The sequence below is a fragment of the Telopea speciosissima genome, chromosome 2, assembly GCF_018873765.1.
Source record: "Telopea speciosissima isolate NSW1024214 ecotype Mountain lineage chromosome 2, Tspe_v1, whole genome shotgun sequence".
In the NCBI taxonomy this organism is placed as follows: Eukaryota; Viridiplantae; Streptophyta; class Magnoliopsida; order Proteales; family Proteaceae; genus Telopea; species Telopea speciosissima.
The window spans coordinates 77,948,147-77,974,009 of NC_057917.1; the positions used below are offsets into that span (position 1 = coordinate 77,948,147).

The 25,863-nt window shown below is 37.5% G+C and overlaps 2 protein-coding genes across 2 annotated transcripts; both read left to right on the top strand.

The window, feature by feature from the left end:
• The first annotated feature begins 3,210 nt into the window (after positions 1-3,210).
• On the top strand, positions 3,211-3,856 carry LOC122651156. The gene is made up of 2 exons (XM_043844475.1): positions 3,211-3,331; positions 3,477-3,856. The coding sequence occupies exons 1-2, from the start codon at positions 3,211-3,213 to the stop codon at positions 3,854-3,856; spliced, it is 501 nt and encodes a 166-aa protein (XP_043700410.1).
• Positions 3,857-5,544: 1,688 nt separating this feature from the next.
• On the top strand, positions 5,545-17,218 carry LOC122652680 (nuclear transcription factor Y subunit A-7-like). The gene is made up of 7 exons (XM_043846489.1): positions 5,545-5,662; positions 8,179-8,230; positions 8,318-8,424; positions 9,265-9,410; positions 14,963-15,034; positions 15,162-15,323; positions 16,572-17,218. The coding sequence occupies exons 3-7, from the start codon at positions 8,388-8,390 to the stop codon at positions 16,758-16,760; spliced, it is 606 nt and encodes a 201-aa protein (XP_043702424.1). The 5' UTR covers positions 5,545-5,662; positions 8,179-8,230; positions 8,318-8,387; the 3' UTR covers positions 16,761-17,218.
• Positions 17,219-25,863: the final 8,645 nt, after the last annotated feature.

A 25,863-nucleotide genomic window follows, 5' to 3' on the forward strand; every position in this document is an offset into this window, starting at 1 on the left:
GCTCCAATTAAAGCTAAAAGGCAAGAGGTTTGGGACCACATTTCTCGCATTGGGTGTGGTAGACATGCGGATTGGATCTATTACGGAGATTTTAATTCTTTCTTAGCTTGGTATGAAAAGAAAGGGGGCAACCGCAATGGTCAGAGAGATTTGGATAATTTCAGGGGGATGGTCAATAGTTGGGCACTTGAGGACATTGGCTCTCATGGTCCTTGTTATACCTGAAGTAATAAACGGAAAGGCTCTTCCAACATTAGAATAAAATTGGACAGAGCTTTGGCTAATGTCGCTTGGAGGACGTCCTTTCCAGATGCTACAGTGTTTGTGAAACCAACCGTGAACTCTGACCATGCTCCAATTATTATCGATTCTGATGGAGGGCGCTGTCAGGGGAATCGCCCTTTCCGTTTTGAATCAGCTTGGTTCAGGCACCCTGATTGTAAACCCACGGCTGAGACAGCTTGGTCCAATCCAGTTCCAACCTCCTCTCTTCCTACCCTTCACCAGAAGATGATGGGCATCCAACCGGTTTTCAAGAAGTGGAACCGTGATACTTTTGGGCACATTCAGAGGAAAATAAGTAGCCTTCAACAAGCTCTTTCAGAACTACAGGAAGGGCCTATGGGGGAAGATTTCTTTATTCAAGAGGAGACCCTTACAGCGCTCCTCAATGAGGAGCTAGAAAGAGAGGAGGAGTTGTGGCGGCAGAAATCTCGAATTACTTGGTTGCAACAGGGTGACAGGAACACTAAGTTCTTCCACATGACCACCATACAGCATCGCAGTCACAACAGGATCCTAAAGCTTCAAAAGGCGGATGGTAGCTGGACTCATGAAGAGGGAGAGATTTATCAGATTATGAATAATTACTATCATGACATATTTATGACTGAAGGATTGGACCCAGACGCCCTTGGTCATGTGTTGGCCTGCATCCAACCCCAGGTTAGTGATTATATGAATTCTATGCTTTGTGCTGCCCCTACAATTGAAGAGATTAGAACGGCCCTGTTTGACATGGCCCCGCTTAAAGCCCCTAGTGTTGATGGTCTCCCCCCAGCTTTCTTTCAGAAATACTGGGATTTTACCCATCAAGACTTGTTTTCTTTTGTGTCTGAATACTTCACTTCAGGGGTGTTACCTCAGGATTGTAATGAAAACCTTCTTTGTTTGATTCCCAAGACCTCTAACCCTTCTGCTGCTGAGCATTATAGGCCAATTAGCTTATGCCCAGTGGTAGTAAAGATTATTACAAAGGTGATGGCATCCCAATTTCAAGTTGTTCTTGACCAGCTTGTGGCGCCTACTCAATCAGCCTTCGTCCCAGGGAGGTTCATTTCAGATAATATTTTTATGGCCCATGAGCTCTTCAACTACATCAACAAGAAGAAGAAGGGGAAGCAGAAGTTTATGGCCCTAAAGCTAGATATGAAGAAGGCCTATGATCGGGTGGAATGGCAATTCCTTGAGGCAATTCTCTTGAAGTTTGGTTTCAATACAAAGGGGGTTTCTTTGGTTCTTAATTGCCTGCGTTCGGTCTCCTACAAGTTGATTATCAATGGGGCTATCAAGGGGAAGGTGATTCCTTCTCGTGGCATACGCCAAGGGGATCCTCTTTCCCCGGCTCTCTTCATTCTTTGTAGTCAAGCTTTAAGTGTTGTCATTGCCCATTCTAATCGCCAAGGGTTGATTAAAGGAGTCCGTGTGAAGAATAGAACAGATCCTTTGACACACCTCCTCTTCGCCAATGATTGCTGTCTTTTCTCTGAACTTAAGTTGCAAGAAGTTTTTAATTTGAAGGACTGTTTGGAGCTGTATTGTAGGGCTAGCGGGCAGGCCATAAATCTCAAGAAATCATCGCTTTCCTTCAGCCCTAATGTGGAGGGTCGCTTCAAGAGGTGGTTTTCCCGTATTCTGAAAGTATCTTATACCAAGGGTCCGTCTAAATACTTGGGATTACCTGTTGATTTTGGGGTCTCCAAAGCATCCCTTTTCCAGGACTTGGCAGATAAGGTGGGGCGTCATTTTTCTGGTTGGAAGAAAAAACTGCTTTCTCATGCGGGGAAGGAAATTATGCTCAAATCTGTTGCTCTCTCCATTGGGAATTACACCAACTCCCACTTCAAACTTCCCGCTTCTCACCATGCTCGGATTCGTAAGGAAGCCTCTAATTTCTTCTGGGGGGATGACTCAGGTAAACAAGAAATCCACTGGATTTCTTGGAGGCGCTTATGCAGATATAAAGAAAGAGGTGGGTTAGGTTTTCGAGATCTGAGTTTACAAAATAAAGCTCTCTTATCTCAGATGGCTTGGAGACTTTGGGCTGAACCAGATTCGATGTGGGGGAGGTTTATGAAAGCTATATATTTCCCTAATGGAGATTTCTTATCGGCTAAATTGGGTGCTAGCCCCTCTTGGGCTTGGAGGAGTCTCCTTGAAGGTCGAAAAGTGTTGAAAGATGGTCTGGTTTGGAAGGTTGGAGTGGGTGACTCAGTCCGAATCTGGTCGGATAATTGGATTCCCTCTCTCCCTGGCTGTCGGGTGCAACACCCACCTGCTGAACCAAACCCCCCTCAAGTGGTAGCGGAGTTGATCGAAGAGCCCAACAGATGTTGGAAGGTAGAGATCCTTGAAAAATTTTTCCACCCCAGTGATCGTGAAGCGATAATGAAAATCCGGCTCAGTATGTTTCCTAGAGATGATACCTTGTTGTGGGGTGTTGACAAGAAGGGTGTTTATTCGGTGAAGACTGCTTATCACCTACTGTCGAATCAAAGAGAGGCTCGTGAGGCAGCAGCTCCCTCTTCCGGGAAGTCACATTCTTGGGAGGTTGTGCCATCTATTGTTTGGAAGAAAATTTGGTCCAGCCACACCATGCCCAAGATTAGAACCTTTATCTGGCGAGCTGTGGCGGGTGGTTTAGCCTCTGCTACTGCGCTCCACCAACGTCATATACCTATTGATACTCATTGTCGTAGGTGTGGTGAACCTGAGGAGTCAATTGATCACATCCTGCTCCACTGCACTTTCGCCTGTTCCATTTGATTTGGTTGCAATTTAAGCTCTTTAATATCTGGTGACAGCAGCCTTGAACTCCATCAATTTATAAATGGGTGGGGGTCCCTGTTATCTCGCGGCAAAATTAGCTTCAAGGAAATTACAGCGCTTTGCTGCTTTGTTTTGTGGTACCTGTGGATATCTAGGAATGACATGGTCTTTGGAAGCAGATCTTGGACAGGGGAGGAAGTTGTAAAAACAGCCCAAAAAGCTTGTGGTGAGTTCTTGGATGCTTGCAACAACCAAGCCTCTTCTCGGACTGTTTCTGTGCTTGGTAATGTTTCTTCTCTCATGGCTTGGTCCCCCCCCCCCGACTGGTGTTTTTAAGATCAATTGTGATGCTTCCTTCGACCCGGTCTTGAAGCGGAGTGGTGTGGGTTTCTTAATTCGTGATCATGAAGGAAAATGCCGTTTTGCAGTCTCCAACCCTCTCTCCTTTGATGATGTTGTGATTGGAGAGGCCTTGGCTATTCGAGAGGGTCTGTTGGAGGCGATTTCTGAGGGTACTCTCTCGGTCATGGTAGAGAGTGATAGTTTGCAGGTCATTTCTTATCTCCAGGACCCGTTGAAGCCGGCTGATTTGAAGGTGGCACCGATCCTGGAAGATATTAGGCACATCGTGTCTTATTTGGATGTTTGTAGTTTTGTCTTTATTTCAAGGGCTGCTAACTCTATTGCAGATTCCCTTGCCAGGAGGGCCCTATCTGTTTCGGGAAGGATGGTTTGGCCCATTTCTGATCCCTGGTTAGCTGAGGTTACTGTCTCAGACACCAGGAGTTCCTCCCGTTCTCTTCAATAAATTTGCTTTCGACCAAAAAAAAAAAACAACATATTTTTTATCAGTAAGAAAAATCCCAAACAAGATACATGATAGAGATATTCTTGAGAATATTTTGGGTACCTTTATAATTTATCAACCAAAGTGCTCTTTAAAAGAGGATGAGAGGTAGATTTTTTATTTTTATTTTTTTGGGTCTAGGATCGATTTATGGATATTCAAATTGCACAATATTCTTTTAAAAAATTTCTAAGGTTTTCTTCAGATTTTTCCTAGAAAAAAAAGTTGATCGAAATTTGTTATCAATTTGATTGAACCATACCATAATGTGTCACATCCTTTTATCTTGGTGACCATAAAAATCCAACATAAGTACCTTATATTTCCATTAATACTAGGAAAGAAAGTTATTGTCCACATTATTAAGAGAAAAGAAAAGAAAAAATATGGCAAAACGGTCCTCTCACAAACTCTCTCCTTGACATGTGGATCCCCTTATATATCTAAAATTTGTTTGAGACTCTTTTTTGCTCTTATTGGCCTAGTTCGGGAGATTTCATACCACACCGTCTGCTTAGATTATTTTCCATATAACACATTCCCCCTAGCTCTGTTCGAATGTGAACATGCATAAAGAGAGAGAAAAAACACTACTAGTCTGCATAGCGTACACTCACACTTGACTGTGTCTATCTCTCCTCCTCTCCAATGAAATGCCATATCTACCTTTTATCGAGGGAGGAGAGAGATAGGCATAGGGAGGTGCTGGCAAAGACTACACAACTAGACAAAGAACTCAATTTAATGAAAAAAATATGGAAAAAGTCTATAGACACTATCAGTATTTATGATCCTCTCACACACACTCGCTTTTCCTAACACGCTATTTCTCGATATATAAGTCCATTTGTATGTAGAAATAGTGTGATGCTCTTTTATGTGATTCCATTGGTCTATCATAGGAATTTTTTATCACACATAAATCTCTTCCCAGTAAAATGGGAAGCCGCCCTTTTAGAAAAGAGAGAGAAGAGATAGAGAAGGGATGATTTTCCATTCAATCCAAGAACAGACAAAACCCTACGGTCGCCTTTGGCTGATAAAAGTAGTGGCAATGAGTAAACGTCCTCTCATATACCCTATATGTGGTGCATACTACATTCCCTGTTCTCCCCAGAAAAGGAACATCCATCGTTAAGGTCCTCAGATGCTACAACCACCACTACTTACCTGACACGTGGTATTTGCACGAACTCTTGTCAACCACAAAGTCAAAGCACAGAATAATTAAAAAAGCAGAAAAATGGAACCTATGAACTCCATAGCCCACCGTAAAATAAAACAAAATATAAAAAAAAATATATCCTATGTCATCAGTCCGGGCAGCTAATCCGTATAGTTCGTTGTGACCACCGGTCAGCCGACACCTTAGATCCTAACCAGTCGTTCCCTGGGACCCACTAGCCCGGCGTCTACGTTTGTGGATAAAAGACTCCCTCCCCCCCACTGCCCGATAATTGGTAACTACCAGTAAACCCTAACTCTCTCTCCAGGCGATCAACGTGTCATCTCCATCCTACGGTTTATTACCCGAGCATCAAGATCGAACGGCTATAAAAATTGTAATTTTTATTTATATTAATCGAGAATTCGAATAATTAAAATAATAATAAGTATTAATATATAATTTTATTATTTTAATTGCGAAGGTATCCCGATAGATGCTATCAAGTACGCTGTTGAAGTTGAAAAAATCCGTTTCGAAGTTCTCTCCCGAGGGAGCAGTTTGGAGTGGAGCGAAGAAGCCGTGTGGAGCGATCTTGTGAGGTGGGACTTTGGAGAGAACGAAACCCTAATCTTTGTCTCTCTTTAGCCGTCAATTCTTCTTTTTTTTTTTGTTTGTTTGATTTCTTGCTCTGATCTTCGATTTCTTGTTGTTTCCAGCAATGAAATTCGTTTGCATGTCGTTATTTCTCTGACCAGTATGTCGCTGCGGGTTGAATTACATTGATTCTCTAGCGTTTGAATGATTTGGCGGCCGCATGCAAGTGTGTAGCTCTGTTAATCTGTTATTTGTGACAATTTATTGCATTTTTTGTTTGATTAGTTGTTAATTTCGTGTTTTTTGTCGGTTATCGTAGAGATTTATTTTTTTGGTTTGGTTTTTCTCTTTCGTTTTGGTATCTTATTTAGCTTTTTCCGTCGAAAGACAGGCTGATTTGGTTTGGTTCCTGTCCGAGCCTGTGAAGAATTGGTAGTTTGAATTGGATGTGACGAGAACAGTGAAATTGGATTCTTTTGGCTTCTCTTTTGTTTTGTGCGAGTAATGGTGCTTAATAAAGTTCTAATGGCAAGTGGCAGAAAGGTTGGAAGTCCGATTAGGAGTTTGCAGAGTTTGTTGTTTGTTTAATTTCTGAATGAAGAAGCATAATTTTTGGTCTCCAGTATTAGTAAAATTAAAGAAGATAATGGATTTAGGTAGTATGTACTGGGTTTTTTTGGAAATCTGTTGTGATTGCCAGCGACTGTAAGCAATTGGTGAAGTTGATGTTGCTTGCCTTTGATTCTGTTTATATGGATTTTACTTCCAGTCCCACTTCACCCCCCCATACACACACACACACACACACACAAAAAAAAGAAAAGAAAAGAAAGAAAGAAGATGTTGTATCTGGTACTGTATTGAATTCTATTCTACAGTCAAAGATTTAGACATGGGCAGAACGTGTGGATATTGATGGGGATGTATTTGTATCCTCATTTCATTATGTATTGAATAATTTGTTATTATTTCCAATGCCATTGAATGCATCTGGATTTTTAACAAAATTTTCAGCTATGATACACCATGTATTCCTATGTTTCACTGTAATTTCATCCATATGATTTTCTACAAAAAAGAATTCAGCTCTATAAATTTGTTGAGGAATGCTGGTGACGCTTAGCTTTAGATTCTAGAGCATGCATTTCTGAAACACACATATTTTTAGTATCGACTGGAATGGATTTGGAAGGTTGTAGATTTCTGTGGCTCGCAAAAACGAAATTTAACTGTCAGACATGTTTTTAGTCAGGCTTCAATGATATGGTGGTCCATTTTTCATAACAAATTACTAAACAAGAGTCCTATTCTTTTTAAATACAAATTCAACTACCACCACTAGCATCCGGGTCTTAAAATGTGCAAAGGGATGGGTGTGGAAAGTGAACTTATGAATGTTGTCTCTAATTGTGAGGAGACAATAGAAATAGTGGGTGGTTACTTTTATGTAGTTACCATGAATATCAGGAAACAACTTTTGTGTGATCAACAGTGAGGGAAAGAAACTAGAAGAAAGTCAGTCTTGCAGGGTTGTTTGTTTGACTTCGTTCTCATTTTCCATCTTCTGAATTCTCATTGCTTTCATACCAATAGGTTTGTTGCTTGGGAAGAGGGCAACTAGTTGGATTCAAACCATAGTTGTCATGGCGTCCTGGCGCTGGAGAGGGCTGCATGGCGACCTACGCCATGGCGACCCTCTTTGATTTCTTCTTCTGCCTTCTCTCCCCCCCCCCCCCCCCCCCCCCCCCCCCCCCCCCCCCCCCCCCCCCCCCCCCCCCCCCCCCCCCCCCCCCCCCCCCCTCTTCGATTTCTTCTTCCCTCTTCGATTTCTTCTTTCCCTCTTCAATTTCTTTCGATTTCTTCTTCGATTTCTTCTTCTGTCTTCTTTCCCTCTTCGATTTCTTCTTCTGTCTTCTTTCCCTCTTCGATTTCTTTCGATTTCTTCTTTCCCTCTTCGATTTCTTTCGATTTCTTCTTTCCCTCTTCGATTTCTTCTTCGATTTCTGAATTTTCTTCTTAAAACTTGAGAAACAATAGAGAAAAAATAAAACATGGCTTGAGTATACATCTATTAACACATTAAAAATAGAGAAAATAAAAATAAAACATGGTCGACATGCTCGCCATGGCAACGCCATGGCGGGCGACATGTCGATATATCGACGTGACACCCCTCCACCGACTTGGATCGCCGTGACGCCGTGACAACTATGATTCAAACTAAATATCTTCTTCTTCTTCCTATATATAAGTGTCTTTTGTTATTTTGACTTGTATCTTCTCCGTTGCTATCATGCTTCTTTCTTCCCATCAGCATATTTCTTATGTCAACTTAAGTACAGTATCTTTTTTTTCCCTTCAGTGGATGGTAGCCTGTCTATTAGGGTTAGTAATTTAAGTCTGTCTACTAGGGTTAGTAATCTAAGTCAACATGTCTAATTGTGTTTTATATCTTTTAGGTTATTACTATTTATTATCATTATATGGACTGCCTTTTAGGCTAACAAATTTCATCTTTCAGTTATCAGTGGTTTCGAGTCTCAAAGAAGGAATGGATGATCTACATATTGAAGGTCAGTGGGATTGTTTGGATTGGTTGTGTTATTAATTGTGCAATATGGGGTTTGGCTGCAGATTTATAACTGATGTTCTGTTATCAGATTGACATCAAAGCACTGTTTTTTATCTTGCAAATTTTGACATAAGGAACGGAGTTTTGTTGGGAAGACCATGACTTCTTCTGTGCATGACCAATCATCTAATTCTGGTATATCTCTCAGAAGCTTGTCCTCTTTTGTATTTGTATGGATATCTGTTGTTCACCCCCACTTGAAGACTAAACCACAAATTTAGGTTTCTACATAATGAGATATGCCCCATAACCAAATTAAGAAAAAAGGAACATAAATTTTTGGTGTGACTGTTGAACGACTGTATTGAGGTTCTTTTGGATGGTTGCAAAAATTAGAGCCTTCGAAATGCACATATATTGAATGACAGCTAGTGCAAAATGAAGACTTGAACAAACCATGTTTTGAACAACATTAACTAGGGCCCTAAACTTTTGTGCGTTAATATGTAAGAACTTTTGTTTAAATCGGTTGTTTATAGGAGTTGTTGTTCCCCATAAGAAGCATTTAGTATGTCCTTATCATTGATCAGTAACCATCAGGTTTCTTTCTAGGGAAGCGATGCATCGATTTAAATGTTAAACTTAAGGACCTAGAAGCTAGAGCTGCTGTATACCTAGAAGCTATACATGTGTGTGTGTGTATACCTCCTTGCCTTCTCTCCCTCCTTGGGTTGTTTGTTTTATTATGGACACTCTTGATTCTTGCAGTTCCTAATTGTAATAGTTATATTTGTCTTTGCAACCTTTTTGTACTTCAGTTCTCTTCCTTGCCAAGTGTTAGACAGGTGGAAATCTTGTTTGCAATAATATCTGTTGTTTTAGACTGGTTTAAATAATACAATTCTACTCTTTCTTCTCTCTTGCACTGAGAATATTGCATAATGAAGATGTCTCCCTACTGCAACCTTTGAGGTGATGAAAATTTTATGATGCACTTATATACACTTTCTTAGTTTTATAGTTGTTGTTGACCAGATAAAGATGTAGCAGAGGAGCAGCAAAAGCAATCAGAACCACAAATTGAACAGCACACTGCTGCAAATGGAGTTGTCAATGCAGGCGTGACATCCCCACCTACCGAGTATACAGCGCCGTCACATGTTGAAGTGGGACATGCTGTGGTACTGTTTTCTAAAACAACAAATTAAGTTCAATATTCACGTATCTTATCAGTTGAAGTGTCAATATATAGGAAAGTGTGTAAATATTAGACCTTGCACCTTGTCTGGAACTTTTACCTGTTCATCCTCCCAGTTAAGCTGTTAAGTTATATTCTCCTGAGCAATAAAAGTTCCAGAATCTAGAAAACTTCTTGGTTCTGTGATGCAGATAGCCAAGCCTGAAAAATCTCAAAGTTCACCTGTACTGAAATGACCCTCAACAACAGTGAAGTTCCTAATATATAACTATCTCTTCTGAAGAAAAAATTTGAGTACTTTTACTGAAAAATAAAATGTGCAGTCATATACAGATGTAGGACCCAAAGTTTTTAACATTTATGAAAACAAGGATAAATGTTGAAGTTACATTAATTCGGAACGAAAAGGGGTAAAAAACAAAAAAAAGAAACAGAGGAACTAGTAGAACATTTTATTGTCCAAAGTTTAACCAAGGGCATCTCCAGGAAAAAGAATTGAGACAGTGAAATTGTAGAAAACTTATTTGGCAAGGGGAGGGAAGGACGATGGAGATCTAAAAATAAGAAGTCACATATATGCAAATGGTGAGGATATAAAGGGGTATTGTATGTGGGGGTTAAGTACATCCTTGGAACATATTTAGACAGCACTTGTATCCACTGCATAATTGCATATGCAATTTTTTCCTTAAAAATTCTAAAATTTGCATTTCTGTTGCCTGTTTCATCCGAAATTAGTAAAAGAAAGGGAAATATTTCTGTGGGGCAGACAGGTTTATGTGAAATGGCTTGTAAAATTTGCAGCTTAAATTGCATCATCTATGTTTCCATTTTCTTCAATCTTAGTTGAAGCCTTTTGGCACCTTGCCCAGTTTCTTCTCCATTCCCCACCATCTTCTCCTGCTTCTTTCTCAATTTCACCTTCTCTTTCCATCCTTCCCCTTAATGTCACAACTTCCTCTTGGTTCTAATAATCACAATCTTATCCAACTCCAAGAGCCCGTTATGAAAAACTAGACGAGCTGTTGATTTCACTTCTTTCAATGTCTGTACACTCAAAATATACCTGCAACTCCTCATCTCAATGAACTTATTCAAGAACCATAACTGGACAATGAAACCTTGTCTGGATTAAGGGTGTCAAAACCAAGCTGAATACCGAACCTGAAACGAGCCGAATTAAACGAACTGAATAAATTCGGTTCGGTTCGGTTTCGATTTTAGTTCAAAAACTGTCGGTTTGAACCGAAACCGAACTGTATACCGCACTTAAATCCAAAACCCTATATAGATTTTTTTTAATGGTGTTGCCTTTCCTTTTGGAACTGTAATTTTGATGTGTTTCTCTGACTTTATTGATGGGTAATCTAAAATATAAGATCTGAAAGTGGAGAATTCACTTGGGATTTTTATTTATTTATGAATATTTCTGATTCTTCTAAGGTTTTGTGAGCATTTTATTTATACAAATGGAGTTTCTTGAGAACACAACAAGGCAACAACAATTGACAGCCTAGCAGAATGGAACTGTATTGGAGAACCGAGTTGAAACCGTATTGGAGAACTGAATTGGAACCGTATTGAAAAACCGAATTAGAACCGTAACCGAACCCGAACCGATTGACACCCTTCGTCTGTATGATGATATGATCATCTATCAACCTGAGAGTCACATAGAATTCGTTTGTGATCCTTTTCTTTCCCAAATTCTTGAGGCAACTTCTTCCCCAACATTGCATCCACAAGAAGCTCCTTATTAAACTAGTTGCTGAGGCAATCAAAAGGCAAGGATGCTTCAGGTAATGCATTTTGAAAATTCAAATTATGGATCTCAGATGCAAGCAGGCCCAATGATCAAATCTTTGATCAGATATGAGATAAGGAAGCATATGCGTTGTTAAGGGAAGACATCAGATCGATGGAAGGGGAGGAAAAAGAGATGAGATCGATCTGCTTGGGAGGAAGAGGAGAGAAGAGAAGAAATGAGGTTTGTGATACCAATCCCATATGCACTACTCAACAACACTAAAACTATTAAATAACTCATTTTTTTTTTCTCAAATCGTCTCTAATTGATAGGAGTGTATTACACATATAAAGACCTTTCAAAATTCTTAATTGGACTCATAAAAAGAATCTTAATCGCAGTCACACACTCAATAAAGTAAATAAACTCAAAACAAAACTCTATCTAACTATTAAGTATCCTTATCTAACTCAAACACTCAAGTACTAATCTTTTGTACTAACTTTATCCCCACTTTATGGCTTATAAATTTGGCCCATTATAATGAAACCCAAAAAATAAACGGCCCAACCTATAATATAACTATCAAAGGTCAATTACAGCCCATTAGACTACCACCAGCACCTTATGGGCCTCCTAAGCTTGGGCAAAGGTCTCTATACAGGAGTAGTGTCGAATGCAACTTTATCAATCCCCCCTGGGTTAAAAAAAACTCGTTCATGTGTTTTGTAGAGCCAAAGAATGAGCTTCGTATGATGTCTATCTTGTTTCAGCCTGTAATAGAACTCTGGTAGCTCACAAATGTCAAGAATGTAGTCTTCAAGTCGTGGAGCTTTCTCTTCGAAGAACTGTGATGGAATCACGAAGTTGATGTGCTCAACCTCATGTTCTTTGCAAGGGGATCAAACAAGTAGGGTTGTATCCATGTCAAGAACTACACTCTTCTTTTCTAACTTTGCTGTTATTTGTGGTTCTTCTTGTGGCTGGGTTGCTAATGTTGCCTTTTTTGGCTTTGAGCATACTTCGTCAACTAGTCCTCGAAAAGTAAAACTTCTGTCGTAGATGAGAAGGCTTTAAGGTACAGAAAATTTTGTCGCAATCAATGACACCACTTAGTGCTTCCAACCTTTGTTAGCAAAAACACATTTAAAACGGCGTTCCTGTTTTTTTATCGCTTAAACGTGTTTTGCCGTTTGTTTCCCAACAATACGGGAAAGGAAGGGAAAATGCCAAGCATTTCTTTTTAAAGATGTTTAAAACACATTCCCCTTTTTTGGTGTTTTTATGACTTTGGACTTGTTGAACGCAATTCTCTCTCTCTCTCTCTCTCTCTTTCCCAAACTCTGATCAACCTAATTCCTTCGCTGAGGTAAAGCTGACTCGAAGGGCTACATTTCTGATGATATCACCTTCCAACAAAATTTCAATGCACGGACCCCGAAATTGAGCTACAAACTGATGCATCTAATGAAAAGAGTTTCTAAAGCGATGACTCCCGACTCCAACTGAACATGCATCACTCTCGGAGTGTGTTGGCTGTATTGACAACAATGAACAACACCATAGCCAATCCACATTGCTTAAAAGGACTTTGGACTTTTTATTTTTTTGGTATGGTGCATGAATTTGGATTTGATGTTGGATGATATATTTTGGATGATATTGGATGATGTGTCTTGAAACTTTTAATGGGTTGTGAAATTTATATGCATTATTGTTGGATGTTATAGTTGTTTTGAACATTAGATGCATGTATTCAGGTAATAATTCCTCAATATATGAGTATACCAACCCTTTTTTTATTTTTTTTTTAAATCTACACTGTTTAAAACCCGTACCATCTGTTTCCTTTTTTTGCTGTTCCTTGTCCGTTCGGAGTTTTTGTTTAAAACATATACGTCCGTTTCCATTTTTTTTCCGTTCCCGTTTTTGCTAACTATGCTTCCAACCACTCTTGACCCACTTTAATGATGCATTTGGAAGATTCAAATATCTCACAATGGGCATTATCACAATATTAAGAAATAAAAAATTCAGTGTAAACAACATCTTCAGATTCAATGGATGATTTCATTGGTCTTCGATAACTTCTGCACCACAGATCGTGAAACAATTTTCACTTTGCCCTTCATCTATGAATAAAATAGCAATTTATTTTTTTGGGAAAACGACTCTGGTCTTGAAAACATAGGTATCTAAGGCAGGCCCAATGATCAAATCTGTGATAAGAGCTAAGATAAAGGAAGCAACTGCGTCCTTTAAGAAATCAGATCGATGGAAGGGGAGGGCAAAGAGATGAGACTTCTTAGGAGGAAGAAAAAGAAGAAGAGAATAGAAGAAATCAGGTTTAGGAAACCAATCCTGTATGTACTGCCCACAACACCAAAACTCTTGAAAAATAACTTATATTCTTTACTAAAATCATCTCTAATTGATGGGGGATTGTATTACGTATATAAAGTCCTAAAGTTCTTAATTTGACTCATAAAAAGATTCCCAATCGTAGTCACACACTTAATAAAGTATATAAACTCAAAACAGAACTCTATCTTACTATTCAAGTTTCCTAATCTAATTCAGACACTTAATTACTAATCCTGCATCTTACTTATCCCCAGTTTCTGGACTTATAAATTAGGCCCACTATAATGAAACCCAAAAAAAAAAGGCCCAACCTATAATATAAATCATCAAAGGCCAATTTCAGCCCATTGGACTGCCACCTGCACCTTATGGGCCTCCTAAGCTTGGACAAAGACCTCCGTACGGGATTAATGTCGAATGCAACTGCATCATCAGGGGCTTAAAGGAGAGTTTGCACCTTGCCCATCGTGATATTCTGGTCTTTTGAATCAAATTGTAACTGGTTTTTTCGAAGCGGACGTGTTGAGATAGCAGTTGTGAGATTCAGCACCAGTTGCACTGCTGCATTGGGTCCTTCAAGAGAGATTGTACGGAGTGATAAAAAAAAAAAAGGAACAGAGGCAGATTTTCAGAGAAAAAATAAGGGAGAAAGAGAAAGAAGAGGGAGAGAATACCTTTGTACATTTGGAGCCTTGCCAGAGGAAGGGATTTACTGATATCCTGGGTAAATTACAACCAATTCTATAGCATTCTAACAAACAATTAAAATTTTATGTGAAACAAACGGGGTCATAATAACATTCTTACTGTTGAAAACTTCTTTTAGAATGTGTTCTTTTTAGTGAAATTACATACACATTTTTACAGTAGCTCATAATGTCCATCCACTAAAAAAACATATGAGCCTAAAGCTCTTGTATTCTCCCAAAATTATTTTTCATACCACTACTAGGAAATTGACTTAATTATCTGGTTGCTTTCACAAGTTCTTGAAATGGGCAATCCTGTTCCCCTTTAAATTGATTCTGTTAGAATCAGATATTTTGGAGGATTAACATATTTCATATGCACAATGAAAACTACCTTCATGATTAGTTCTCTAGAACTGAAGAAGAATTGTAGATATTGTAACAATTGTATTTTCTTAAATATTTTTAATGGAAAGGAGCATATCAGTTGTCCTCAAAAGCTCTACTCTTATTCCCCTTGAATCCCCAAGGACAGTGGTTCAAAAATATAGTGTGTTAACTTGAACATTGTCCTTGACACAAACAATGTGCTTGAAATTTTGCATGCCTAATTAATTATTCAATTGTGTTTGAGAAGTTTGAATTTATGATAGTTCAACTTGTTTTTAGGCTCAATAAATTCGTAAATCAAGTGTGAAGCCTTAGCTAAACTAATTGGAGCAGAAATTGTTACAGGCTCAAGCTGCTTACCCGTATCCAGATCCTTACTATAGAAGCATATTTGCCACATATGGTGCACAACCTATGGTACGCGACTTTTTCTGCTGCTATACTTTGTATTTTTTCAGCTCTTTTATTAATTTCTTAAAGCTGTAGGATTATGTTTCATTAACACATGAATCTACTCTACATCCTTGATTATCACTGTTTTCAGATTCAACCTGCATTGGTTGCGGTTCAACCTGGTGTTCCATTGCCATCAGATGCAGTTGAAGAGCCTGTTTATGTGAATGCTAAGCAATATCATGGTATCTTGCGTCGCCGACAATCCCGTGCAAAAGCTGAGTCAGAAAACAAATTGATCAAGTCTAGGAAGGTAGTTGGAGACTCAGACTTTGTTGCTTTTTTATTTTTATATTCTATATCTTCACAAGTTTTCTCTAATCGAGTTCTTAATTAGATACTATGCTTAGTTGCTCATAGGGACTCTGATACAGGGAAGACAATAACCTTCATTTCCTGAGATTCAGTGCATGAATAATGATATAAGTATCTCATCCAATATGCTGATACAATGCTTAACTGTTAGCCTTTTAAGTTAAGGATTATTTTTCATAGCATTCAAATGGTGCAAGGCTTGATGGAACTTCTATTTGTATATATTTCAGTAAAGTTTGGTAGATTATGCTACTGAAACATATTGCTTTCCACGCTTTTTCTGCTTAAATCTGTTCAATGCAGGAACAGAGGGTTGAGAGGGAAAAGATCTCAAAGGGAGTGGTAAATATAAATTTGATTGACTGGTTTGGAGGGAATGATTTTGTGTGGCTCCTTTCTTCTTAGAGCTCTTTAAATGAAGTTTTGAATATAGCAGTTACTGACTGAAACAAGTTGACTGGTGGGAGGCATGGTTTTTGTGGCCCCTTGCTTCTTGCAGGTGGACCCCCTCCTCTCTTTATAAGAAATTAATTCCAAACAGAAAGAAAAGATTAAAAAAAGATGATTGGTTTTTCATGAGACTTGATTTTTGGTTATGAGCACGAGTCAGAAAATTTTGAAAAAAAAAGGAGTTAAGAGAACAATCTTGATCAGATTTTTCCATAAAAATAAATCTAGATTTAAAGGCTCCACAGGAAATTAAGAAAACTGATTAAAGAATTGAAACTAGTTAGCCACAGCTCAAGAACTAAGAGCCCATATTTAAACAGATCGAGAACTTAATGTATAATTCTGAAACATTCAGAAAACCATGATTAAATTATAAATTTCCCCACATCCCGACATAAATCAGAGGAGTGAACCAGAATTGCAGAGGATGTGTAAAGAGCAACCAAAGATTGAATAACAGCAGTATATAACCTGAACGTAGTCCATGGCCTGTATTGATAGCATACTCTTACCAAGTGTATTGGACCTCGTTCCTCATCCTTTAGTCGGTATTTGACTTGCACTTTAGTTCAAAAATACCTTGTTGAATGATTTAAAACTTGTTTAAGACACTATGGATGACTCAGAAGTCAAGAAGAACTACTGCCTTTCAGCACTAAAATTTACCTTTTTTTTATGAGATGACAGTCTCTTCTTTCAGGTTTCTAATGGGATGTTTTTTCAAACAATCTTGCAGCCCTACCTGCATGAATCTCGACATTTGCATGCCATGAGAAGAGCTAGAGGATGTGGTGGTCGGTTTCTCAATTCTAAGACTGAGGATAAAGAGATGCAGCTTGAGGGAACACCATGTGATGAACCACAGTCAAATAACAATCACAACTGTGACAAAAATCAAGAGCCTTCCTCAGAGAGGGCATCTTAGAATAACCGCATCTGTGGCAATACTGCAACAAACAGAAGCAAATAATGGGCCTAGCAAAGATGATTTTACGTAGAACAATAGCCAGGAAACTTGGTACCTGGTGGGTCTACTATGGTCTTGGTGTTTCTGGTTCAGTACAAGTCATGTTCTTGAGCTTATAGGAGTAGTCAGATCTGAAGTATGTATAGCCCTTTTGATAGGTAATTTGTAGGAAGGTTGCAGAATTGACTCAAGCAATTAACTTAGGAGCTCGGGCCGTGGTGTGTTTGTGCAGATGGAATGGATATTCCTCTAGTCATTTGATATTTGTTTGTAGGGAGAGAGATGATAAAAATTTTCTTGTAGGAAGTTTTAGCAGTCCCTTGTAATGCATCTGTATATGTGTTTGTGTGATGCTACACGTTTGTCTTGTAATATGGAGTAGCAATTGGGAGGGATGCGTGCCACTTTCACCCATTAGAAATCACCCAATCAGTTTACTCAAGTGTTGAAATAACCACCCAACCTCACTAAATGTGCAGGAGCCAAACAGAAGCCAAGTGATTTGGCTTTTTTGGTTCTTTTGGGTGACCTTTTTTCTCTCAAAATTTTTTTTTGGTTAGTAAATATTGAGAATTAAGTAAAACAAATTAGTTGAGACTTAATTAGTCCACCTCAACTGGCCATCCATCCAATCAGAAGAGGCCTTTCTTGCCACTCTAGCATGACTCAATTTGCAATCGCGCACATCTTAACTAAAGAAGAGTATCCTGAGCCAACCCTGAACTGCACCTGGAACCAACATCCTAGTGCACCATCTTGATTTGCAATTTTTATAACCATATTCAACACTTGTAATTTTTAAAATAAAATATGCATAACAAGCTAAACGTGTATGCTGGAGCCTGATAATTAAATCCTGGAGAAGAAATGGTTTCAGACTGATGATCAAGATGGACATTGTGATTCGGTATGGTTTTGAGTTCATTGCACCATTTATTAACCACTGCCAAGGTATTGATGGGATTCCATACAGTCTGGTTCATGATCACTTGGTTTCTAGCTTGCATGGTTCTTCTGGTTAAGATCCACTGTCTTTTGGTATGAGGTCTGTAGAATGTAGAAACTTGACATATGAGTACTTGTACTGAACTGAGTCTCAGTTAATCACTTCAAATGCCTAGAAATGAGGTTGCCCAGATTCTTTTAATCCATTCACAGTATAGAAGGGCATGTCATATTGATTCCTCTTTTCTATTACATGTATGGAAGAGAACTGATATATTTTTGATAAACCTATGGATTCTTGATTTTGTTGGGATTATCTCATGGACACTTCCACAACAACACACAAAAGTTTAGGTCTTATGGGGAAATTGCCCATATCTTTCATTCTTTTTGCTATAATAGATTTGTTTTACTTGCGAGATTTCCTGATCGAGACTTAAGAACTCATGAGTTTATCCGTCGATGGATGTGAAGAAGTTTTAATATCTAAAATAGCATTAATGGGGCATTCCAGTTTCTGTCATCTTGGATGAAGTCACTTTACCCTGAGAAGGTCTTGTCTCCTGGTCACTAAATCTGGAATTTAAAAGTTAGGTAGATGAGGCATCCATGGATCTGAGCATATATTCTAAAGCTTGCATACTTTTCATAAGGACCTAATCAATAATGAATAACAACCTATTAGGGTTTCATACACTTCTATAGGTATCATTCACCAAGACCAGGATATTGGTTTTGGATAATCCTTGAACCCTGCTACTCGAGGATCATGAGGTCTAGAAGTAAATTCATCACCTGAAGCCTGTGGACACAGAACAAGGGGGGTTGGGGGGGGGGGGGGGAGGGCTACCCCATTTAACAATTCTTGTTTTGAAGCCCAAAAGGCCCATGATTCAGGTCCAAGTTAAAACTGGTCACCAACTCACCATGCACCAACCATCAATCCCACCAAGTGGGTCAGATTGGGTCAACAGTCCCAGTTGGTATAACTAGTAACCACCATCACATCCATGGAAAAGTTACTAATGAATCTAGAAACTAGAAATCCTCCCTTGTAACCATTAATCAATATCAGCAATGGCATATATAGATGGGGTTTCAAAATCTGGGGTCTTGGGTAATATTATTTAAAAGAAAAGTTGACCATTGGACCTTTTGTCTTCTATTGACTTCAAATCTGGGATATTCCAATTATCTCTGCATCAATGATTTTCACAAAAATCCAAAGACATAGATGGGTTCTTTTTTTTCTATTTGAAAACTAAATTTCAATCCTGAAATCATATCGATTCTGGTAGGAATATTTTTCATTTTTTTTTCTACAAGCTATATGATTCTCTTATCTGAATATATTGGTCCCATATGGTGTTTTGACCGAGTCTCTTAACTAACTAGACACTTGGAAGTGGCTCCATCTCTATATTTTGCCACATGGATGGTTGAGATTGATCTAATCTATTAGATTTAGGATTCATATACAGAAAGGATTCATATACAGAACAGTCTATGGGAGCCATGCTTCACACCATGTTTTAAACTTTCTTCCTTCCAGAGTATCATTTTTAAAGTCTTATTTGGTCTCCAATTTTCAGAAAAGATGGCTTTAGTTTCTTGTCATGTGGTCAAAATTTACACACTTGTGAGTGGGGTTGGACCCAATATTTTTTTTTCATTCTTTAAAAAAAATAATAAATTTAGAGAGAGAGAGATATAGAGGACTTAGGGGAGACTTTACAAGATGAATGATGTGAGAAGTGAGAAAAAACTGAGAAATGAGAAAAGGAAATGGTTGAGAAACTGAAATTTGGGTGGACTTTGTGTAAGATGAATGATATGAGAAAAGGAAATGCATGCATGCATGCATGGGGTGTTGACAATGATGAATGACATATATATGGCTTGTCTAAGCCATGGAATCTTTCCCATCCTTTTCTATGGTTTTGACATTTAAATTCATATACTTAATTAATTAATGCCAGCCACTACTAATCATAGCTAATGTTATCAAAAATCTATCATAATTGGTGATAAAGATATTAAGATTTACTCTCACATGAGCATCCCATCAGGCTTGGGTAGCTATATGAACATCTTCTATCTTCTTGGTCCCAAATTCCCTTAATCAATGCAAACCTTTAGAACCCTTCATCATGTGTGGACCTCAAAAGACCCCACCATTAATGAGAGAAGAAGAGCAAGAGAGAGGTGCTGAGGTGTAAAATACACGCAAAGTCACACATTTCTAGAGAAACATGCTTGTGCACCTAAGTGGACCCTCTTAGGTCTCCTCCTTGTGGTGCATTACAAGTGGGTCCACCCTCTCCACCCAAGCTTGGGACCCCCTCTCTAGGGTTGGAAAGAGACTTCCACCTTTCTTAATTTTGCAAAATCACGCAAGGTGGTATAAGGCATGCCTTAGTGCACCTGCCCATGGTGGGCTCCAACCTCTTAATTTCATGCACCCTTGAGGAAAAATGCCAAATGGGTTGAAGGCAAAAGGAAAGGAACAAGAGCTTCATCATGCCACCTAGGAGACAAGCAGACACCAAGTGAGTCTGTGTAACCATTGACTCTCCTTGAGCCCATCATAAGCCATTAATTGTATTAAGAGAGAGGGAGGGTTTTAGTGTTTTGTTCTTAGTGATACCTTTCAGGGTAAAAAAGCCATATATCAAGTGTCAACCTTAGGGATCTAAAAGTCAATAGGGTTTTTTTTTTTCACACTACCTTTTGACACATTTCTCTTCCCTTTCCCCCACCATCTTCCTTGGATCCTTGCAATGGAAGGGACTATGTAGCCCAACACTCTCAATTGTCACCAAAAAGAGACACTTAATTTTGGAAAAAAATGTTGTAAAGTGGGGTTTGAGTGTTTTAAGCTCTTAAGAGTTTCAAAAATTTGAATCTTTACTTATGTGGGTTTTTTTATCTCTAGCTCTAACCATATTGATCTTGATAGGAAGGCATTAGCTGGACCACCTTGAGGGCTTAAACTTTAGGGTTAAACCCTTACACTATTAACCTTATGATGGTATCATTGCTTTAATACAATGACTTGATTGATTAGGTTGCTTCTTAATGATCATGTCTACCATAATGTTCATGCATATAAGATAATAATAGGCTATTTTTATGAGGTTGCTTTTTTAATTTATTTTTTGATAAACAAGTATAATAATAGACATTGTTTCAGATGTGGCGGCCCAATAAGGGGTCCACCTGTTTCTTAACATCTATCTTGTTTCCATGTAGCAAATTTTGGCTTAATTACACTTATTTTTAAGGAGAAGGTAGTACTTAGTACATGCATTGCTAATTGGCTACATGGAAGTCTTTTAATTAGTAAATGTGTGTATTCTATATATATCATCATCCCTCAACCATGGGAAAAGCCCTTCAACTTTTCTTCAATCCTTTAATCTCTCTTATTTATCAAGGGAAAAAATTCTGTAATCGTTTATCTCTCTTCTCATCACATGAAATGACCTTTTTACCCTCTATGTACGAGACCGTTTCGACACTCATTGATGCACTCTATATGCCACTTGTCCAAAGAACCCTTTACCATCTAAAAAAAATTGCCAACAGAAATATAAACCAATTCTCTCTCTTGATCCCAAATTGTTAAATTGCTCTCTCTCGATCTCGATCTCAACCCAATTGATGAGTTGCTATCAAGGATTTCAGTTGTCAGAGGATCCTACTAACAGTCTCATCCACATATGTATTTGCAGAGACAGCCTTTACAGAAAGGGTAATGATGTAAAAGAAAATACAAGAAGGTGCTACCAAGAATCTCAACTCTCAACTGTTGCTTGTCAGATTTAAATTCAACTGAGGGCCTCATGAACCCACATATTTACACAAGTCACCCTTAAATTTTTTAATTGTCCAATCCCTCTATTGCACCTATACATGTCCATTGAAGAAGAAAAGGAGGAGCTAGCTTGATTCTGTTTTCTTAATATCTATGGCTAGAGAATTACATAAAGTTGTTTATCTAACCCTTTTTGGCAGAGCCGTTTAAGTTGTTAATCATATTAAAATTACATTTTTTTTTTACTAATTCAAAGCTAAGGAGAATGTCAAGTCATTAGAAGGTTAAATATTGTTTAAGTCTTAACGACCTCCCACTAATCCATTGCACTAATCACATATTTTTCAATTCATATAACAAGTCTCAGTCAGCAACCTCCACTTTTTTTTATTTATTAATACAAAGATTACCGGCGAGATTTGTTTATGATGAAAACTAATCTCCACCTCCCTTTTCTTTTTCTGTTTATTATTTAATTTTAATTAATCAAAATCTTGAGTGTCTTTCCCCCAACCCTCAAACTTGAGGCAAAAGAAGAAGGGGAAAGCTATGGAAATCAACTTTTTCCATAAATTAGTCACAACTTAGAGACCACAGTCTACATATTTTTAGGAAACTTAATCTCTAATAACTCTAAGTAACTGATCCAGTTTGAGCTGAGCTTTCCCCTACCTTGGACTTTGGACTGGACTTAGGTTCAGGTCCAAGAACTGGGCTCGGTGGGCTTGGCTCATTATGATGTATATGGGCTTGTCTCAGAGTTTTGTATCCAAAATCCAGAAAACATATTAAGATGGTTTGATTCCAACCCCATAGATTATAACTGGGCTGATTCGTCTCAGTTGATCTCGATTTTGATTTCGATTCTGATTCAGCCGGAATCGGCCTGAACCCTAGAAATCTTTCTTGGATCAGCTGATTTGAATCGACAAGAGTCGAGATCAAGCTCGTTCCAAAAATCAATTCCCTGTTGCTTTTCCTCTTTACTCAAACATATAAATGAAAGTACATTGGATTTTATAATTTAATGAACTTGAAATGAAAGGCAGAAAAGATAGATCCTTACATTATAATTAGGCTAATTATTTGGCTAAGTACCTTAACATTTTTTCTATTTATTAAGGACTAAGGAGAGGACATCAGGAAATCTAATTCCATTATTTATAAAGTTTCTTACCCCCCCCCCCACCCCAAAAAAAAAAAAACTTTATAAAGTTTGTGGTTATTTAGTAAATTCAAGAAACATGAGGGCTTTTCTGGAATCTGACATAAAGTGTAGAGAAACATATCTAATACGTCTAGCGTGAAACACAAGGAATCTTAGCACTTTATGCACGCCTATAAACTCCACCAACAATGACCCAAAGCTAATCAGGTGGACCCCATTTGTCTGTCTTTGTGATCTTATGAAAATATTAATTTTTAACCTATTTTGGACAAGCTAGGGAAAAATAGATAACCATATTGTCCAAACCATTTCTTTTTCTAATTTATCAAAATAATTTATCAAAATAACCATATTATCCAAACCATTTCTTTTTTAATTTATTTAAGGAAAATGGGTTTTCCCACACTATCCACCTACACCATCTTACATAGTTTTTTTCCCTATTCAAGAGGGTAGTTTAAGTAGGGATGTAAACGGATCGAATTCGGTCGGATAGTGGCATTATCATATTCGTATCCGATTATATTCGGACGAATTCGGATAATATCCTATCGGTTTTCGGACGAATTCGAATAATTTTCGGATAGTGATTTTTTGAATACAGGTTCTCCTAAATGGATATGAATACGGATCGAATATGATTTTTCGACTATCCGTTGATATATTTACCGTTTTTATGATGAGGGTTAAGGTTGAGACTTGAGAGTTCAGTAACTATCATTTCTTCTACTCTTCTTAGTCTTTTATTCTCTTATGTTTTTTACTTTTGATTTTTTAATAGATATGTAATTCCATGTATCACATTGCATAAAATAATATATATAAACCAATAGCAAATCTAGAAAAATAATCACATTAACTTAACTTATAAATTTATAAAAATAAGATAACAAAATCCAATAAGGTAACTTAAAAGGATAAACAAACACAGAGTTATATTTTAGATATTTTATTAATGTCGGACTGCTAAACGAATCGGATAATAATCGATCGGATAGGGGGATTATCATATTCGTATCCGATTAGTTTCGGATGGATTCGGATACTCCTAAACGGATACGAATACGGATCGAATACAGATTTACGAATATCCATTTACATCCATAAGTTTAAGCCGATAAGAAATACTCAATAAATGCTCTAAAAAAGGAATCATTTTAGGGGCAGAGAAGTTAGTTTAGGGGAGGGAAGGAGAATGATAGAGAAGTGCTAGCAGAGTAGCAGAGACTATGCTCAAGATAAAAATCATTTTCCTTATTTTTTCTTTCTTCTCTGTTCACGTGAGCTCGCGTGAATGATACCATTTCTTATACTGCCATTGATGTAACATGAAAGATTCTTCTTATAATGGCGACGTAGAGAATCTTCTCCCTCTATTCAATTATTATAGTATTTTTTTAAATGACCAAATTACCCCCACCATCTTTTCAAAGATTTGCTAATTGATCATACCATGATAGATTGATAGTATGATACTCCTCATCCCATGCATGACAACTGATTCAATGGCTTTAATTATGATGATGATGGGTCCCATATTATTGAGTTCTAATGTGTTCTATTGCCAGCCATGGCAATGCTGCTGCCTTGGTACTGTTGAGTATTCTTATGAACACATTTAAGTTAAGGGTGTTCTTGCAATTATGCATTTTTTTATTTTATTATTTCTTTATTTTTCTTATTTCGCTATTACCTCAATGTCAGTTTTGTCAATATGGGAAGGACTGTTTATTACAACATAACTTGTTTGAGTAGAGTTTGATGGTACTTTGGTAATTATATAAAAATTTTGAATCAGAGTTTGAGCAACTTTTTTTGTTTACTTTTGACTAAAATTCGACCATTGAGATGTATGTGGGGTCCTCTATCACATGGACTAACCCAAATAGTGAAGCATTATATTTCATTCAACATAGTGACACCTAGGACTTTTTTTAATCAAAATAATTTACAGAATTATTTTACAAGAAGAGAAAATTTTATTGATAATTAATAATAAAATTTATATAGGAAAATTCAACATGCTCGACACATTTTCAGTCAAATGTATTAATAACTAGGGAGGCTCACCATTGGAATGATTTGAAACCAGCATCATCTCAATCTTGCAATCCATATTTACTCAAAAAAAAAAAAAAATTCTTGCATTCCATGTATGGATTTTCTTGTTGATTCTTTAACAGCTCTTGTTGACTGTAGGTTGAGTTTCTACCCAAAACCAAAAAAATAATTGGGTTGAGTTCCCTTCAGAAATTTGTCAAACTTTTTCTAAACTTTTATGATGACAAGTGGGGATGTTAGACTAGCCTTAAATTTTAATGATGTATAAATCATAGTATCTGCACATCCATCAAATTTTGACTCCAACCAAGTTGTCACCGGATAGTCATTCAAGGCATGTAAGGATAAGTTCCGAGTATGTGTGTGCATGGATTCCATCTCTGAATAATTTTTTCTAAACAAAATGCAAAAACTAGAAGAAAAAAAATCCAATTAAAATTTTGGATGTTATTTAAAGTTGTTTTGTCTTTGTCAATTATACAATAAAATAAATGGCAACCATCACCCTTATTATATGGTTGGATTTATTTCCTTAACTATGCATTGATGCTCAAATATATATATATATATAGTCACCTAAATGATGGAGGAAGAAGCTATAACATTCTTTTGGTTGCTCTTTATCTTATTACCGAAAATTATTTAATGAAATATTTAATACAACAGTAAAAAAGGGCAAAAATTTGACAGTTATTTAGTGCAATATTTATTAGAAATGAAAGGATTTAAATTCATTGAAAAAACAAAGTGTGTTAATTCAAAAGGCAAAAAAAACAAGAGAAACTTATGTTTAAATATATACATCCTAATTTTTCAAAACCTCGTCACCGCCTGCCTATTTCCATCCATGACGAGAGATATGAGAAAAAGACAGAGTTAAGGTTTATCTTTCACTATTATGTCGGATAGATAAAATATCTTTCTTTTTTTTTTTTCCTGTACAACGATAGAAAAAAATATCTACGCTAATGTTCAAAAACATGATAAGCTCTTAAGAATTATTTGGACTAAGTATGTGATGATTTAAACAATCCAAAGGACATCTTGGTATTTCATTTAAACATTGCCAT

Excerpts from the sequence above, each read along its gene's own strand:
- LOC122652680 (XM_043846489.1), top strand. The coding sequence starts at position 8,388 with ATGACTTCTTCTGTGCATGACCAATCATCTAATTCTG. Across the intron at positions 8,425-9,264 it reads TGACCAATCATCTAATTCTG|ATAAAGATGTAGCAGAGGAG; the intron begins GTATATCTCTCA and ends GTTGTTGACCAG. Across the intron at positions 15,324-16,571 it reads AATTGATCAAGTCTAGGAAG|CCCTACCTGCATGAATCTCG; the intron begins GTAGTTGGAGAC and ends ACAATCTTGCAG.
- LOC122651156 (XM_043844475.1), top strand. The coding sequence starts at position 3,211 with ATGGTCTTTGGAAGCAGATCTTGGACAGGGGAGGAAGTTGTAAAAACA. Across the intron at positions 3,332-3,476 it reads TCGGACTGTTTCTGTGCTTG|TCTCCAACCCTCTCTCCTTT; the intron begins GTAATGTTTCTT and ends GCCGTTTTGCAG.